The following is an 18,152-nucleotide window of genomic DNA, read 5'->3' as shown; positions in this document are numbered from 1 at the left end:
CATTCAATATATACAAATGGTCTGATCAAAACCTTCTGAGGATAAAGTATATTTGTATTATTTTACCTATGAAAAACTTCTAAAAGCTAAAATCTGACCCTGATTTATATAAAATGGATTACCTTCCAGCTAATTTTCAGCTGCTCCTCGTTTCTCATTACCAATGATGTGCTGTAGTAAGATTTAATGGACAAATCCACGTTTTGCTCTCAATAAAGAAATATGCAATTATTGATCTCAGTATCTCTGAGTTAGGAATGGACTGATGAAAGCAGCAAAAGTATCTGTTTAACCACTTCTGAAGTGTTCTGTTTTCACGTGATCGTGGACAGTAATTATTAATCATCCATTTGTAGATGCTCAATTGTGTTCTCACTGACATTACTTCAGCAGGATAACTGGCTTGTGATCAAGCTCAGAGTGATGGCTGACTTTATAACCACCTCCCACAACTTCACTTTCCCAGCTAAAGGATAGGGAGGTCAATTGTATTATTTCCAATTGTGAAAATCTGCACTTTAATTATACTTTGACTGAAAATGCTTTTTTTCAAAAAAGTACTGAATTATTAGTTAGATTAAGGCACAATAGTTATTCCTTTGGAATTTTTAGATTAAAACTGACAAAGTGTACCTGGTACCGAAAAGATCTAGTTTAATTTTTGCAGCTGCCTCAAACTTGTTCGATTCAGTGTAATTACAGAAAGCCTGAAATAGTGATTACATTGCAGGGGTGTATGCCACTTCTGTGTATGTGTTTTGCACAATGATCTTGATACTGTTGGGAAAAATTGGATGTGAATCACTATATGCCTTTAAAATTCCACAATCCTTTGTACTGTTTATGCTGATTTATTTAGGAGATTTAGCCAAATAATCTAACACAATTAAGCAGAAAATCCATGTCTGAGTTTACCCGTTCAGTTTTATTAATGACTTGCATCCAGGTGACAATATATATTTTGTTAATTGAAAGTACTTAGTGACCATAAACAGGTAAATGATTGAGTTAAAACTTGATATTCTCTTTCTTTCCTGAAGCTGAACTTGAGAGAAGTGACTTTATTATTGGTGGTGCAGAACGTAGCCTGCTTATGAATAACGCCCAAGTTGATGATGTCAAAATCCTCTATCAGCAGACAGGTTGTTTCTGCTAAGGTATATGTATTTTGCAATCAGTATGTTGGGTTTATAGTTTGTACATTTTGTAAGTTATAGTACCTGAGTGATAACACAAGTTGTTCCCTTGTTTCTATTTGCAATAGTCATGCAACTTCTGATTCAATTGGAAGTCGAAGCTGTAATTATGTTGTAAATGGTAAATTATTCACATTTAGAGGAAATATTCTGACTTTTAATGCTCAGAATACTACATTTTTGATTTTGTTGTTCAAGACATGAATTTCTGCAACTTGCTGATGCATGGCAGTGTTTGCGACAAATAGATTTACCAAATTATACTATCAAGGAGAGGCACATTCGGGCAGAGTTAGATGAACTAAAGCAAGAGGAGGCTTGTGTGGAACATAAACATGAGCGGTTTAAGCTGAAGGATGATTTTTGTACTGTATATCCAATGCAACTTTAATTAGTTTAGTAGAAAAAGCATTTCAGTGAGCCAGAAGAGTATGGGAAGAGCTGAGTTCACCTACCATTTCGAGTTATTCTCAGCTGAGCAACAGGAAGTGCCAGAAGTTCCTTGGGTTTGAGAGAGGGAGGAAATTCGGCACCCTGTCCAGTGACCATTGCTGAAAAACTGAGATACCCCAGGGTAATCCATGAAATCAAAAGTCAATTTAATAGACCTGTTTATGCCCCTTTTTAAGGCGTAACAAACATATCCAATTAAATGATAATACTCAAAGCAAGCTACTGCCAATGCTGGACTGGAAAAACTTATCAGGTCTGGCAACATCTCCTGAACAGAGAAACAGAATTAACAGTTTGAGTTGCATATGATGCTCCTTGAAACTCAATTGTTATAAGTGATAGTATAATTTGTTCTGTGCTCCTGGTCCCAGAAATCCTCAACAACAGTAGCAGACATGAGTTGCTCTGCCAGTGACACATGGAGGATGTTGCCATGAAAGAGAAGCAGACAGCAAAATAAAGAATGCTGTTGTTGTGTCTATCCAGCACCACTTGACAGGGACAGATCATGAGACTATGCCATACTTGTCTGAAACCCACTGTTTGAGGTGACAAAGAAGCAGAAATTGAGATCCAGCCCTTCAAATAATTCTTCATTAACCAGTCTCAACAGAGAAAGTTTCTATGTGAGAGGTATCAGAGGGACTAAAAGATACAGAGGCAATACACCCAAATTATTTTTAGACTCTTTGGGTAAATTGGAACAGAGGAAAAAAACTCAGTAATAATTTGTAAATATTGGACTGTGTTTGTTTTTGAATTTTTTTAGAGAATGTTGTTCATATTTGTCATCTTTACGTCCAGGAAATTTCAATTTAGTTTGATTTAAGCTTTCAATATACTAACAAACTGTTTGTTTAATAAACAGCATTGTCACAGATTGCTTTGCATTCCTCTGAAATACTGTTCTTGGTTAAGGTTGATATGTCTGGCCTTGCTAAAGTGGAATAATTGGCATTTCTGTAACAGTACTTTTAAAATAAGTTATAAAACTTCATATTGTTAAATACCCATATTGATACTGTACTTTTCTCTATATTTAATTACATTATCAGAAGTTGAGTAGAAATAAACATGCCAGTTTGTAAATATATGTAATTTAAAGATTTAAGACTACTTGCTGTATCTCATCATATGAAAGAAGATTTACTTTAGGAAACAATGTGATTATATTGCAGTATTAATCTAGTAATTACCTCCTATTGAATGTCATTATGTGAACTCAGCATAACTCTAGTAAGTAATAATAAACTTGTTCTTGAAGATATAAAGAATCTGCTAGGTTGATGAGGGCTAAATTACATGAGTGACATTGATTCTCACTACTTAGCCAATATTCATCCCTCAATCGACATCCTTAAGAGAAAAATGATCTTGTCCTCACATTCTTTCCAGGCATGTGCACATTCTATGCCATATTTTTAGCTGTGACTTCAAATATACTTAAGTGACTGTATTGAATTTTGAGATGACCAGTCATGAAAGGCAATATATTAAATTGTCTTTTCCAAAATTGCCATTTTAGGTGACAGACTGGGTGAATCCGTCTTTTGATGGTATAAGCAACTCTAGTTTACCGGTAACCTTGGACAGAAAACCATCTGGCAATTCAGGGTCCAGTGCTGGAGTTCAGAAAATTCTTTGGAGAGAACAAGACAAAACATTGCAGTCCTCAATCTTAAACGTCACAAAGAGCAGAAAAAGGACAAAGGCATCAGGTGCAGACCACATCTTTGACTGTTGTAGACAAAATTCAGTTTCAAATTCTGATAAAGCCTGGGTGGATGAATATAAACCTCAAAACCAGGTATGTATGGAATTTATAATAAATCCAAAGAAGTTTGGGCATATAGATTTTAAAACAAATTTCCATTGTTGCTTTCAACACTTGCATTTATTGGGTAATAGTGCTTATCAATGCAGCCTTTGTACGTATGATTAAGATGGTGTTACATCTTTTCAGCAGTTTAAGATTTCTTTTGGATTCATGACTCATTCTGTGAAGTAACAATGTTAATTTCTAATTGCACATGTTAGGTTCTTGTGAGATTTCACGCACAAGATGCAATTCGCGCACACCAACATTTGCAAACACATAAATGTTTATTCAAGCTTGTACAAACTAGGTAACCCCCTTTGACCCTCTTCACAAGGAAGGGAAGGGTTTGGAGGGATATGGGCCGGTTGCTGGTAGGTGGGACTAGATTGGGTTGGGGATATCTGGTCAGCGTGGACGGGTTGGACCCGAAGGGTCTGTTTCCATGCTGTACGCGAAGTTGAGTCAAAGTGAGGCTTTGAACAAAGAAAACACATCCCCTTTATACAGGTCAGTTGGTCATGCTCACAGATGCCACTCAAGACAACCTGCAGTTTCACAGTCACATGTTACCCCAGATATGATATAAGGATGAGATCATCTTTGGAGATAATGCTAATGCCCTAATCCTGAGGAATCGTTATACAGACAACTTCCTGACCCCCCCCACCCCCGACAATGTAGGTGTGATATGTCCTAGCTTCGGGGTGGCCCTGCAAATGAATTTTGACTCCTGCTTTTTCCTCAGGCAATGTAGGTGTGATGGACCTCCGCATCAAGGATGATCAAGCGAACCTGGGGATGGCTGTGAAAGTATGGAAAAGATTAAATGATAGTTTAACTTGATGATAATAATAGGGGGAGCAGTTGCAAATGACAGTCTCATTGGGATGGGAGTCATTTGCATTCCAGCATGACTGTTGTCCCCATCCACTTCCAGAATGTTCATTCAGTGTAGTTCAACCCTTTAATGTCCAGAGAGAGATTCCCATTTAATCTTTTAATATTACACATTATTTATTCACTCGTAGGATGTGGGCATCACTGGCTGGGCCTAGTTTCCATCAAGAAGGTGATGGTAAACTGCCTTGAACTGCTGCAAGCCATTTTGCTGTAATTAGACCTGCAAGTAGGGAGTTAACGACAAGGAATAGCGGTCTATTTCCAAGTTAGGATGGTGCGCGTCCTGGAGGGAAGCTTGGAGGTGGTGTTCATATTTAGCTAATGCTCTAGTTATTATAGATGGTAGTGGATTTAGGTGTTGTCTAAGGATCTTCGGTGAATTTCTGAGTGAATCCTGTAGATGGTATTCGTTGCTGTTACCGAGCATTGCTCATGGAGGGAAACAATGTTTGTGGATACAGTGCCAATTCAAGCAGGCTGCTTTGTCCTCAATGGTGTCAAGCTCCTTAGCAGTAATTGGGACTGCATTCAGCCATGCAAGTGAGGAGTTTTCCATTACTTGTGGTTTGTAGATAAAGATTAGGCTTTGGCAAGTTAGAAGGTGAACTACTTGCTAATACAAATACAGATCATTATTTAAATTGTATATTTGTCAAGTTGTATTTGATACTGTTCCTGTGCTGTGCTTCACTTCACTTTTTTAATTTTGTTTTTGGTACTTTTCATAAAATGAAAGTTATTGTCCATGTGCAACTAATTCACACTTAATTGAACAAGTCCAGCTATGAATCATTAAACAGATATATTACAGTTAGCAAATGTATACGATCAACAATTTCAGTAATCCTTAATACTGCATAACACACCTCAAATAGGAAATGAGATATTTGCATCCTTTTGGTATACTAATAAATATTACCTTCTTACCTTACCTCTGACTTTAAGGACATTTGCCACCTGTTTGTCCAATTCGCAGTCTATGTGGAAGTTTATTTTTGCCAGCAGTTTTTCCAAGTACATTATGAATACCCTCCCTTTTATACATTCACCCTTCAAGTTATCAACCACATGATTCTTTGTAAAATTAACCTTTTGTTAATTTTACATAGATGTGCTTCAAAATTCTGAAAGTATACACTTGGAATTTAAAAATATAAATTTGACAATCAGTGGGCCAGATTGGATGGAAGGTGCAGTCAAAGATATGGAAAATATGCTCCTGGTTTTAATTACCTTTGTAAGATAGAGGAGTAGACCATCTGGTCCATCGAGTCTGCACCATCATCTGATCATGGCTAATATTCAGAAACTGTATTCTCCTGCCTTCTTCCTGTAATGCTTGATCCCCTTACTAAATCAAAAAACTATCTGCCTTAAATACATTAAATGACCTGGCCTCCACAGCCCTCTGAGTTTCACAGATTTACCACTGTGGTGAAAGAGATTTTTCCTTCTTTCAACTCTAAACAGTCATCTCTTCACTCTGAGGCTGTGCCCTTGGGTTCTAGTCTCTCCTGCTCGTGACAATGTTGTCTTTGTATCAATCTATGCAGGTCTCTCGATGTTCTGTTTGTTTCAATCAGCTCCCGCCTCATCATTTTAAACTTGATTGAGTACAGGCCCAGATTTGTCAAATACTTCTCAAGCCTTTGATTATTCCAGTATTCATTCTTGTAAACCTCATCTGGATGCCTCCAATGCCAGCACATCCTTCCTTGGGGACAGAGTCTGAAACTGTTCACACGATTCCAAATGTGGTCTGACCAGAGCCTTAAACAGCCTCAGCAGTACAGCTCTGCTCTTGTATTTTAGCCCCATAAAAATGTTAACATTGAAATTGCTTTACCAATTACCAACTGAACCTGCATGTTAACTGTAAGAGAAACCTGAACTAGGACTCCAAGTCCCTTTGTGCTTCAGATTTCCCAAGTTTTTCCCTGTTAGAAAATAGCATATGCCTCTATTCTTCCAATCCGAGTGCATAACGTCACATTTTCTTATGTTGTATTCCATCGTCCACTTCTCTGTCCGCTCTCCTAGTCTGTATATGTCCTTCTGCAACCTCCCCACTTCTTTAGCGCTACGTGTCTCTCCACCTATCTTTGTCATCTGCCAAGTTGGAACAATGTCCTCAGTTCCTTTGTCCAAATCATTTGCTTAAAGTGAACAATTGTGGTCCCAATACAGACCCCTGCAGAATTTCACTGGTCTCTGGCTGCCATCCTGAAAAAGGCCCCTTTTAACTCCGTGTACTTCAAATCAGCCAGTCTATCCCATTATCTTGCCCCAACAGCTTGGGCACAGATCTTATTTTGCAATTTTTTCAGCTTACCTCAAATTCTAACAATTGTCAAGCATGGCCTCCTCTTGAAGCCATGCTGACTCAGCCCTATCTTACCTTGTACTTCCAAGTAGTCCACAATCGCATCCTTAAGAATTGACTCTAAAATCTGACAAATGTCAAAGGTCAGGCTAACCAGTGTTTTAACCTTCTGTCTCCCTCCTTTCCTAAACAGGGGTGTTACATTAGCCAGTTTCCAGTCTTCTGTGATTCTCCCTAGCTCCAATGATTTTTGAAAGATCACTGTCAACGCTTCCACAATTTCCTCAGCTGTCTCCTTCAGAATCCTGGGGTGTAGTCCATCTGGTGCAGGTGATTTATCTGCCTTCAGACCTTTCAGCTTTCTAGGCACCTTCTCCTTAGTGATGGCCTTTACACTCGCCTCTATACCCTAACTCTGGAGTTCTGGTCTGCTGCTGGTATTTTTCAATGTGAACACTGATGCAAAGTACCTACAGTCAGTTCTGCTGTAACATGGTAGTTCCATTCTTGTGCAATCCAATGTTAATAAGAAAATCATGTAATAGCAGCACCAGTTAAACCAATTGGGACAGAATTACGTTATAACCAATACACACTTCAAAATTTATATTTTATAACTAATATAAAGAGGAAGAGGATTGCCAGGGGCCTATCAAAGACCAAAGGGCTAATCTGTGCATGAAGCCAGAGAACGTGTAAGGTCTTAAGTGAATGTTTCTCCTTTGTATTCACAGCCATTGCTCTGCCCAATTTGCCAACTGATCAATATCAGACTGCGGACTGAGACCATCCTTCTCACTATCAACACTAGTTTGTCATCTGCACACTTACTTACTTGCTCTTCTCCCTCCACATGCAAGTTGTTAATGCACAAAATAATCATCAAGGGTCCCAGCACTGATCCCTGGAGTACACTGCTAGTCACAAATCAGATCTGTTAACAGAACATTTGAAATAAATAGTTACTAAATTTTTGTCTATGTATTTTATGTACACACATACATTACTTTTTGAATATATTCAGATATGTGGATACAATGCTCTTTCTCTTTTTGGTGTCATTTATTTTCTTTGTTTCAGAATGAACTTGCAGTTCATAAGAAGAAAATTGAAGAGGTTGAAAATTGGCTCAAAGCCCACACTGTAGAGAGGTTTCCCCACCAGGTGACTCACGATACTTGTTTTGTGTTTTTCACTTTTCATCTTGTGATCTTCAATGGAGTTTGAATTTACCACAAGATTATTATTCTAGGGGTAAAAAAAAGGAAGGTGCGAGGAGTGGAGGGTGGGTTGTTGAAGGGTTGTTGGGGAGGGGCGCGGTGAGCAAGCGTAGACCTAACCAGGGAGTCTTCTGCTCTGAGGAGTTCAGAGGTCAGTGATTGCTTTTGTGAAATTATCAGAGTATCAAAGGATATTTGTGAACCAAATTGTGCCTTCAGAAAGCCAGATCAGAATATGGCTGAAGGGCAACACATTCTGTGGCTGCATCTTGGCTCAACTGTAAAACAGGGAGATGGAGAGGACTACAGATTCTGAAGATCAGAGTCAAAAAGTCTTGTGCTCTAAAAGCACAGCTGATCAGGCAGCATTTGAGGAACAGGAGTTTCAACTATAAGCTCTTCATCAAGAATGGGGGGTATGGGGGTGGGAGTGCAAGGGTGTGAGAGATAAATGGGGGGAGTTGGATGGCAAGGGGATTGAGGGATAAATGATATGGGGGTGGGGCTGGAGGGAAGATAGCTGGGAATGTGATAGGTACATAAAGGTGTGGTGGGGTGATAGGGTGGAGCGGATAGGTGGGAAAGAAGATGGATAGGTAAATCTCTGGTGCAGGAAAATCTGTCGGATGTGGAAGGATCCTTTGGGGCCTTGGATGGAAGTGATGGGGGAGGCATGGGCACAGGTTTTACACCTCTTGTGGTGGCAAGGGAAGGTGGGGTGGTGTCGGGGTGCGTGTGGACCTAACAAGGGAGTCGCAGAGGGAATGGTCTCTGTGGAACGCAGATCATGGTGGAGACCGAAGTATATCTCTGGCGATGGGGTCTGTTTGTAGCTGGCGGAGGATAATGCGTTGTATCCTGAGGTTGGTTTGATGGGGTGGAAGGTGAGGATCAGGGATGTTCTGTCCTTGTTGTGATTGGAGGGGTGGTTTTCAAGGGCAGAGGTGCCGGAAGTGGAAGAGATGTGCTGGAGGGCATCGTTGGTCACGTGAGGGAGGAAATTGCAGCCCTTGAAGGGGGCTCCATCTCCATTTCTGGCACCCCATCCAACAGAGTTTCCTGTACCTCCACACACACCATCTACTGTGTCCGTTGCTCTCAATGTGGTCTTCTCTACATTGGAGAGACAGGTTGCCAACTTGTGGAATGTTTCTGATAATCTCTGAGACACACTCACTAAAGAACCCACTGCCATGTGGCCGAACATTTCAACTCTCCCTCCCACTCCACCAAGGACATGCAAGTCTTGGGTCGCCCCCATCACCAAATTCTAGCCACCAGATGCCTGGAGGAAAAACTCCTTCTCTTCCATCTTCAGAACCTCCAACCATGTGGTATCAATGTGGATTGAACAGTTTCTTCATCTCCTCTCCTGCCACCCTATCCCAGATCCAACCCTCCAACTTGGCACCACCATCTTGAACTGTCCTACCTGTCCATCTTCCTTCCCACCTATCCGTTCCACCCTCTGCTCCGACCTATCACCATCACCCCCCCACTGTCAACTACCTATCACAATGCCAGCTACCTCCACCTCCTCTTTCCCCCACCCCTTATCTCTTAGCCCCCTTGGGTCCCTTCCGACACATTCCTGATGAAGTGCTTATGTTCAAATCACCCACGATCCTGCTCCTCTGAGACTGCCTGACCAGCTGTACTTTTCCAGCACCACACTCAACAGTAGAACAGGTCATAGTATCCCTCTTCAGTCAGAAGTTTGAGTATAATTTCAACTAAAACACCAGTCCAGTGGTGAGGGAATGCTTCTAATTGTATTTGAAGAAGAATAGGACAGGTCTCCTGTCTTATTGGCCAGTGTTTATCTTCCAATTGGTATGACCGACATACTTATCTGGTCACTAATTTAGTTGCTGGGTTTTGGTCCTTGCTTTGTAAAAACACAACGAACCATACTTCAAGAGCTAACAAATTGGTTGTGGAATGCTTTGGGATGTTTTGAAGCAGTAATATGTTTCAGATCTGTAATTGACATGATCATCTATCAGGTGGTTCCAAGAGAAATGCCAATAACAAGGAAAGCACTATATTTTGCATTGGTAAGATCGATGAAAATATTCAAGCACATGATCAGAAATGGTCTGTTTTACTGCTGGAGAAAACTGGCTGCTCACTGAAGCTGCTCACTGTGATCTCCTCTTTCTGTGACAACATGTTGGATAAGGTCAACTATGATGGGGCAATTTGGAACTCTTTGAGATCCATAGAAAATTGTTTTCTGGCACAACAGTCTTGGGTATATTCTTTTTGCGACTGCCTTGTGCCGACAGGTTACGCTCCAGAACTGAGAGCTGCTCTGTCTTGCTTGCCAAAGAGCCAAGACAAAGAAGTGAGAGTTGCTTTATGCTGGTGATGGAACATTAGCATTCTGTAATGTGAAAGATCTTCGGACCAAATGGACAAGCTCTCTTGCCTGTCAAGAGTTTAGTTTGACCATCAGCATCAGGAAGACAAATACCAAAGTTCTGGACTTTGCCATACCATCATATAAGTAGTGTTGAAAGCTTCAAGTATTTAAGCTGTGCAATTGCTACCAATCTGTCACTTGATGCTGAAATTAACATGTGCTTATGTTCAAGCTGAGTAGGAGAATGTGGAACAATGCCAACCTGGCTTGATAGCACCAAACAGAGTTGACTAAACCTGTGCCCTTAATACAAACCTCGAAAGTGGTGAGACATGGATAACATCTACTGTGCAGGAGACAAAGTTAGATAATTTGTACCTTCACTGTCTTGTGCATATTTATGACATCTCTATCTAGGGTAAGGTATTGGCACTGATGTCCTGGTGTATGGGTAATGGCTAGACCCACCCTCAACCTTTCCACATAGCTCTGTTTTCTTTGCTTTGGTTGCTTACTCCATTCCCTTTTGAAAACTATAGTTTAATTTCCTGCTACTACAGCCAATGCATTTCAGATCCTAACAATTTGCTGTACAACAAAAATATATTTTCCCAATGTTGATGTCGCTTCTTTTGCCAAAAACCTTGTTTCTGTGTTAGCTGGTTCTTGATCCACCTGCCAGTGGGATCAACTTCTTTTTATCTTGTCTCCATAGACAACTCATGATTTGAACACCTCAATTAAACCTTCTCTGAGTCTTCTCCAAAGGGGAAATGCCACAACTTCCCAATCTATCAGTATAACTAAAGTCCTTGATCCCTGGAATCACTCCCTCTCTCAAGTTTTTACATTCTTCTGAAAGTGTCCAGAATTGAATAATCCTCCATGTTGAGATTGAACCAGTTCAATGTATATATGAGAGAGAGAGAGACAGACATACAGAGAGATGGGGAGTCATACAGCACAGAAACAGACCCTTTGGTCCAACTTGTCTGCATTGACCAGACCTCCCATTCTGACCTAGTTCCATTTGCCAGCATATTTCCTATCTCCCCCAAACCCTTCCTATTCAAATATCCATCCAGTTGTCTTTTAAATGTTATAACTTTATCCGCCTCCTCATTCCTCTGCCAGCTCACTTTATACACGCACCACCGTTTGCATAAAAAAAGTTACCCCTCACATCTTTAAACTTATGCCCTTTGGTTTCAGACTCTTCCACCACAAGAAGAAAGACGTTGGCTATTCACACTATCCATGCCCCTCATGATGTTATAAATCTCTATATAAGGTCACCCCTTGGCCTCTGACACTCCCGGGTTGGGGGGGGGAGAAAAGAGCCCCCGCCTATTCAGCCTCTCCCTGTAGCTCAAATGTTCAGTCCCGGCAACATCCTTGTAATACTCTTCTGCACCCTCTCAACTTGTGAACTTTTGCACTCTGCATGAAACCCAAATGAGCTGGTTTCTCAACCTGTTCTGTCACATTCATCAATTTGTGAACTTTACTATCGATGACTAAAAATCACATTGATATTGTAATTCTTGTGCACTGAATGACAGGAATAGGATGTTTTTCCTTTCTATAGTTGTACTTCAACTGATGTCGTAACAATAGGTTGATATTATTACTAGGCAACTCAGATCCTAAATTAAAATTTGCCTTTATAGGTCATTTTTGGTTTCAACAAGATGACCTTTAACTGACATACAAGCCTACCTTGTAGCAGATGTTGTTTTAACAATAAAACACAGATTTATTTCTCAAAAGAAATGAAGATAAAATAGAATAAATTGAATTATTCACATGTAACATGCATTTGAATATTTTGAAACACATGGTAAAAGTACAACTTGCTAATCACAACAGCCTCTCATTACTGTACTCATGCTGGAGACAGTTTATTTATCTATTCCATATTGGGTTTTACTTGGCTGTGGCTTAACTTACAAATCATGAGAATCTGATGGCCTCCTTGATCCATCATATTCATAAGATTAGACTTTCCTAGCTTCACATAACCCCTTTGGGGTTTTAACCAAACATTTCTGGACTGGAACCATTTAAACTAAACTCCTTTTTATACTGAGTTTATCCCATTCTTAACAGTCTTGAACTATCTCCCTTTCTCAAGAGTAACTGTTTCGATACATTTTAGTTCAGCCAAGGCTTCGGCAAAACTGCCAAACCGAAGCCAAAAGGTTTTTTTTTACATGCTGTGAGTGTTTCCCCTCAAAATAAAAAATAACTTTGACCTTCTAAGCTATTTACCACTGTTTACTTTGCTCCCTCCCAATGTAAACACGTTTCCATTAGTCTGCAGAACAGTCTTTTTTTTTAAAAGAAAACTTCAAGACTGCAAAAGTACTTGCAAGTTAATCAATTAAAAACCCATTCAGGCATGGAAAACCTATTTGCCATTCGTTCAAAATTCAAAAATACAAAGCAAATCATAGACTATATGTAACACACCTGGCATCTCATTCTGTAATTTTACTTGTCCAGTGCATTACAAGCCAATTCCCATAATGTTTTCAAAGCAATGCTCCCAAAACTGGTCAGTAATATATTTTTCTTTAATCAGCTTTATTTACTTTTTAAATATTTCTGATATTAATCTCAAAAGAAGCCATTTCTAGTGTCTTTATTACCATCCGGGTGGAACCTACCTGGTCTATGCAGTCTCACCATCCTGGGAACTGGCTGGTCTTTTGTGGTGGCTGAACTCCCTTCCAAACCAATTGAGCCTTTGGGGAGCTGGGAACTAATCACAAATACTTTGAACTTTTATTGAAGAAGTCTCAGCTGATCATTTTTGCAATGCACTATGTTGTTTGCTTGCTGTCTTACTTGGAGTATCAAATGTAATAGCTGTAGCATGTTGAAAATTTCTGTGACATATGAATGTTAATCAAGTCTACATATGTTTTCACATTAAAGGGTGGTTCCATCTTATTACTAACTGGTGCTGCTGGCACTGGTAAGACTGCTACAGTACAAGTTCTTGTAAAGGAGTTGGGAATCCAGCTACTGGAATGGGCAAATCCTTTGTCAGAAAACAAATTTAAAAGCTATGATGAATTTAAAGACTGCTTTCGTACTGGTAAGAGTGGATTTTGGCAAATTGTGTTCAGGTGCATTGTTCAAATAATGATCCAATTGTATCACCACTACACAAGCTTTCAGTCAGCTACACAAATTCAGACTAAGAATTAAAACTTGTTTTTTTTTAACTCTGTAACTCAATTCTTATATAAGCTTTTTTTAAGAAGAAAGCAACTCTCAAACAGTACTGTGAATAGATACCTGGCAAATGGCATCATAGTGTGGGGTCTGGATTCATTAATTAAATATGAAATGGCAGTGATTTGTCTATTGCAACATGTCAGTGCTGATTTATAGATCAGCTAATTTGATCGTCAGTACTATTTTTGCCAGTAACATGGCACTTTATGGAAACAGATGTTGTTCTTATTTGAATAACTAGTGTTTTTGATTTTGATGGAAGGTAACCAAACATCTGTGGGTGATGGGATAGGAAACATGAATTTGCTTTTTTTTTAAAATGCAGTGATTCTGCTACGCATTGTTTTCTTTTTCCCACCCCCATTTTGGCTTCCTCCTGAAGATTTCCTAGCCCAGGCTCAAAGCTAAAAAGGACCTCTTCAATTGATCATGCCATGAAGTTATTGGTAATTTAGAAATTTAGTGCTGCCATTCATATTTTGCTGTTCAATCACCCGCTACAGTAAAAAAAATCCTTCATGCAACTCTTCATGTAACAATACATCCTTTATCACTTTTAGTTCCTGCATAGAATATGAACAAGTTTCTCCAGATTTTAAAAACAAATTTTTGATTTTCCTCAGAACCAAGTTTTCAGGTACACATCAGCAAGTCACAGTCTATTCTATTCGAAGAATTTTTATTGCGAGCCAACAAATACAAAAAGCTTCAGATGCTGGGAGATATACTGGAGACAGACAAAAAACTGATTCTCGTGGAAGTGAGTACAATCCTTTTGAATTCCTTGCTCATTGTAAAGCATCTTTTCATAATTAATCTGTTTAATGAAGGGGTGTGAATGCTTTGAATAATACGGTAAAGTGATTGTTAAAACTTAGTACCTACTTGAAAGTAGTGCACCTTAAATGTTTGATCATTCCACTCTTTCATGCTTTTCAAATATAGACTTTTGAAGTGTGCAAAATTTTTTTGAAAGTTTGAAAAGTGTGTTTTGTGCTCAGTAGGAAAGTAGGAATCCTACAATAGATACAGCGTCCACCTTGTATTCTAGAACATCAAAGTATTGATCATTCGCAATCATTGAGCATATTTGTACTTCACACAATATCAGACCTTCTTGTTCACTTCAGAGAAACTAAGTGTTCTGCTATGGATAACTCTTATTTCTTGATTCACAGGATATTCCAAATCAGTTTTATAGAGAACCTTCTTGTATGCATGATATTTTGAGGTAAGTTTTCAGAAGTATATATGTATCAGTGAAAAGAAGTACTGTTTTGTAGTATAAACGTTTGCAGTTTTCTGACCAACTGTTTTTAGCATTACTAAAGCAGTCGATATAGGACTGCCATTGACCCATACTTAATTTCTACACATTATGAACACAAGAATAATTTTCTGACTTAACTACTGTTTTGCCAGGAGTATTAATTTCAAAAATCAAACATTTCTCCCAAACTGAGTGTCAATAGAGATTCCTTAATGTATGTTGATTTATATATTTATTTTAAAAACTAGCCTGAAACTGTTAAAGATTTTGTTTAATGTCAAATCAGTTATTCTTGGGTTCTCATTGTCTAAAATCACCTAAATAAACCAAAGCTAGCATCAATTTGAAGAGAAATGCAGCTAGCGTACTATTAAGCATAAAAGTCCACACTGGCGTCATTCCAGTCTGCAACAGAACAAAATAGATAACTGCAGTTGGCTTTGTGATGGCTGCTTTTCTAATTAAGGTCTTTGTTCAGTCATTTTCTTTTCGGGCATTCCACAAATCATGTCTTTCAGGAGAATAATCCTTTATTTGTTCTCCAGGGTCTAGCTCTCAATTGTTGTTTCCATCCAGCTGCACACATGGTTCAAATATCCATTCAACTTCTCCCAACATTAAAAGCTCTGTGTCCTTTTTCTTTGTGATTATGTCTGGTAGTGTCAATATTTCATCTAATTTTCTAAAGACCTTTTGCAGATACAAACTAACTTTCCCAAGCAGGCAATTGTCTGGTCCCTTCTGTGGATGAAACTTGGGTGGTAGGGATGGGTTTGACAACTTGAGTAACAACAACACCGAGAACTGACCTAGCACAATTCTCTTGCCAGAAGATAAAATGATAATTTACAGCACATACAGTCATCATTCATTCGTTGGCAGTCCCTTCCAGACAAGAATGACTCTTCCGCTCTCTCCTTGAGAGTAGAAGATCGAGAGAGTTACAGCATATAGAGCTATGTTGATTGTAGTCTTGAGTGGCTTTGTTGTGTCACAAAGCTAGTTTTTTTTTAACTAAAGGTGTTCCTTGGCTCAAGGATACTCTGTCCTTGATTTTTTTTTCAGAGGGTTAATAAACCAGTCTGTGCTCCAATCAGAGATAGAACATAGAACAATACAGCGCAGAACAGGACCTTCGGCCCTCTGTTGCACTGACCTGTGAACTATTCTCAGCTAGTTTCCCTACACTATCCCATCATCATCCATGTGCGTATCTAAGGATTGTTTAAATCTCCCTAATGTGGCTGAGTTGACTACATTAGCAGGTAGGGCATTCCACGCCCTTGCCACTCTCTGCGCAAAGAACCTGCCTCTCACGTCCGTGTCTTAAATCTATCACCCCTCAATTTGTAGTTATGCCCCCTCGTACATGCTGACGTCATCATCCTAGGAAAAAGACTTACACTGTCTAACCTATCTAATCCTCTGATCATCTTATATGTCTCTATCAAGTCCACTCTTACTCTTCTTGCCAATGAGAACAGGTTCAAGTCTCTCAGCCTTTCCTCATAAGACCTTCCCTCCAGACCAGGCAACATCCTGGTAAATCTCCTCTGAACCTTTTTCCAATGTTTGCACCCTCCTTTCTGTAATGGAGTGACCAGAACTGCACACAATATTCCAAGTGTGGCCGCACCAGCGTTTTGTGTAGTTTCAGCAAGATATTGCGGTTCCACAACTCAATTCCTCTACCCAATGAAACCTAACACACCGTATGCCTTCTTAACAGCACTATCCACCTGGGTGGCAACTTTCAGGGATCTATGTACGTGCACTCCAAGATCCCTCTGCACATCCACCCTATCAAGAATCTTTCCATTGACCCAGTACTCTGCCTTCCTGTTATTCTTCCCAAAGTGAATCACCTCACATTTAGCTGCATTGAACTCCATTTGCCACCTCTCAGCCCAATTCTGCAGTTTATCCAAGTGCCCCTAACTCAAATATCAAAGCCAAAGGCTCTGCTATCTCCTACCTAGCTTCCCAGAGAATCCTCTGATAAATCCCATCTAGTCCAGGGTAATTGTCTACTTTCACTAAAGAATTTTGAGAAGCCTTTTGTTTATATGTAAACAGATGAGACTTCAGGCCAAAGTGGTCGTGCTTTAGAAGTGACCTGTATAAAGAAAGGGGAGTGGTCAGCTCTCTAGCTGAGCTGAGCAGTTTATTTCAGTCCTGAACTGGTAAGGAGCTCAGCATTGAGCTGTGTGGAATCCCTCTCTGCCTCTCTTTCTGCCCTTCATCTTCAACCTGTAAGCATGTGTTCCTTTATACTGGGTTTTGAAGGGAGTTTGCTTATTTGGATGTTGTGCATATTCGGAACAGCCTAATTAAGTCTAGTTTGGATAGATTGTGTTCTGTAGGGGTTCTTTATTCTGTTCTGTGTTTCATTGTGTATTTTTGTGAATACATTTTTGTCTGTTTTAAAATCTAGTAGTCAACCTAGCTATTTTAGTCTGTGTAATTTTCACTGTACACTGACCAAAGCAAACTGTAAAGTTATGGTCTGGGGCTGCCTGCTTAAGAATGTTTTGGTCTGGCCTAGTCCATAACAGTTATGCTATGCTCGGAATAGGGATGGATACTTTGCATAATTGGTTATGAGTTTGCATGAAACAAAAACCAAAGCAGTTGAGTTTCTCCAGCAAATCTGGAAACATCTATGGAGAGAAAGCAGCGTTAATGTTTCAAGTCCAGTGACCCTTCTTCCATATGCTTGCATGACTTTTTTTTTCCTTGTTCAAGGAATTAACCTAATATGCAAATTGGTGTGTTTGACATGGTAAGTTCATGTTTTGGCCAAATCAAAATATTTCAATGTAAGTGGCCATAATAAGGTAAACAATTGTTTGTAAAGGTGGAGAACATGTAGTTAGTGTAGGCATTGGTGAAGATGCATGCCAAGCATAAATGAAAGAGACCCTCAGAGGCGATTTTAAAAAAAAAAAGAACAGCTGGGTAAAAGACAAAGCAGTCCTCACCCCCCACAAACATTCCACAGCAGATAAAATGGTACATTGGATTAGTTGTTAGATTGCTGCCTCACAGCACCAGGGACTCCGGTTCGTTTCCCACCTCGGGCGACTGTGTCTGTATGGAGTTTGCACATTCTCCCACTTCAGTGTGGGTTTCCTCTGGGTGCTCTGGTTTCCTCCCACAATCCAAAGGTGTGTGGGTTAGGTGAATTGACTGAATTGCCCATAGTGTTCAGGGATGTGTAGGTTAGGTTTATTAGTCTGGGGTAAATGCTGAATATTAGGGGAGTGGGTCTGGGTGGGCTGCTGTTAGAAAGCCTGTTTCCATACTGTGGGGATTCTGTGGCTTATTGCATCATGTCACAATGTTGCCCTTTATGGCATT

General features: G+C 39.6%; 1 protein-coding gene across 1 annotated transcript in view; it reads left to right on the top strand.

Annotated features, from left to right (window-relative positions):
* rad17 (RAD17 checkpoint clamp loader component) overlaps window positions 1–18,152 on the top strand; it is a 62,384-nt gene that overhangs the window by 3,468 nt on the left and 40,764 nt on the right. Inside the window, exons 2-7 of the mRNA XM_072582131.1 lie at window positions 1,041–1,157; window positions 3,175–3,456; window positions 7,772–7,855; window positions 13,217–13,379; window positions 14,146–14,282; window positions 14,701–14,753. Of these exons, the coding sequence (XP_072438232.1) occupies window positions 1,113–1,157; window positions 3,175–3,456; window positions 7,772–7,855; window positions 13,217–13,379; window positions 14,146–14,282; window positions 14,701–14,753 (764 nt within the window). The 5' untranslated portion in view covers window positions 1,041–1,112. The remainder of the gene's footprint in view (window positions 1–1,040; window positions 1,158–3,174; window positions 3,457–7,771; window positions 7,856–13,216; window positions 13,380–14,145; window positions 14,283–14,700; window positions 14,754–18,152) is intronic.

The sequence above is a fragment of the Chiloscyllium punctatum genome, chromosome 2 (assembly GCF_047496795.1).
Source record: "Chiloscyllium punctatum isolate Juve2018m chromosome 2, sChiPun1.3, whole genome shotgun sequence".
Taxonomy (NCBI): Eukaryota; Metazoa; Chordata; class Chondrichthyes; order Orectolobiformes; family Hemiscylliidae; genus Chiloscyllium; species Chiloscyllium punctatum.
Note: the sequence above shows the minus strand (reverse complement) of the source record. Positions and strands in the feature narration are given on the sequence as shown.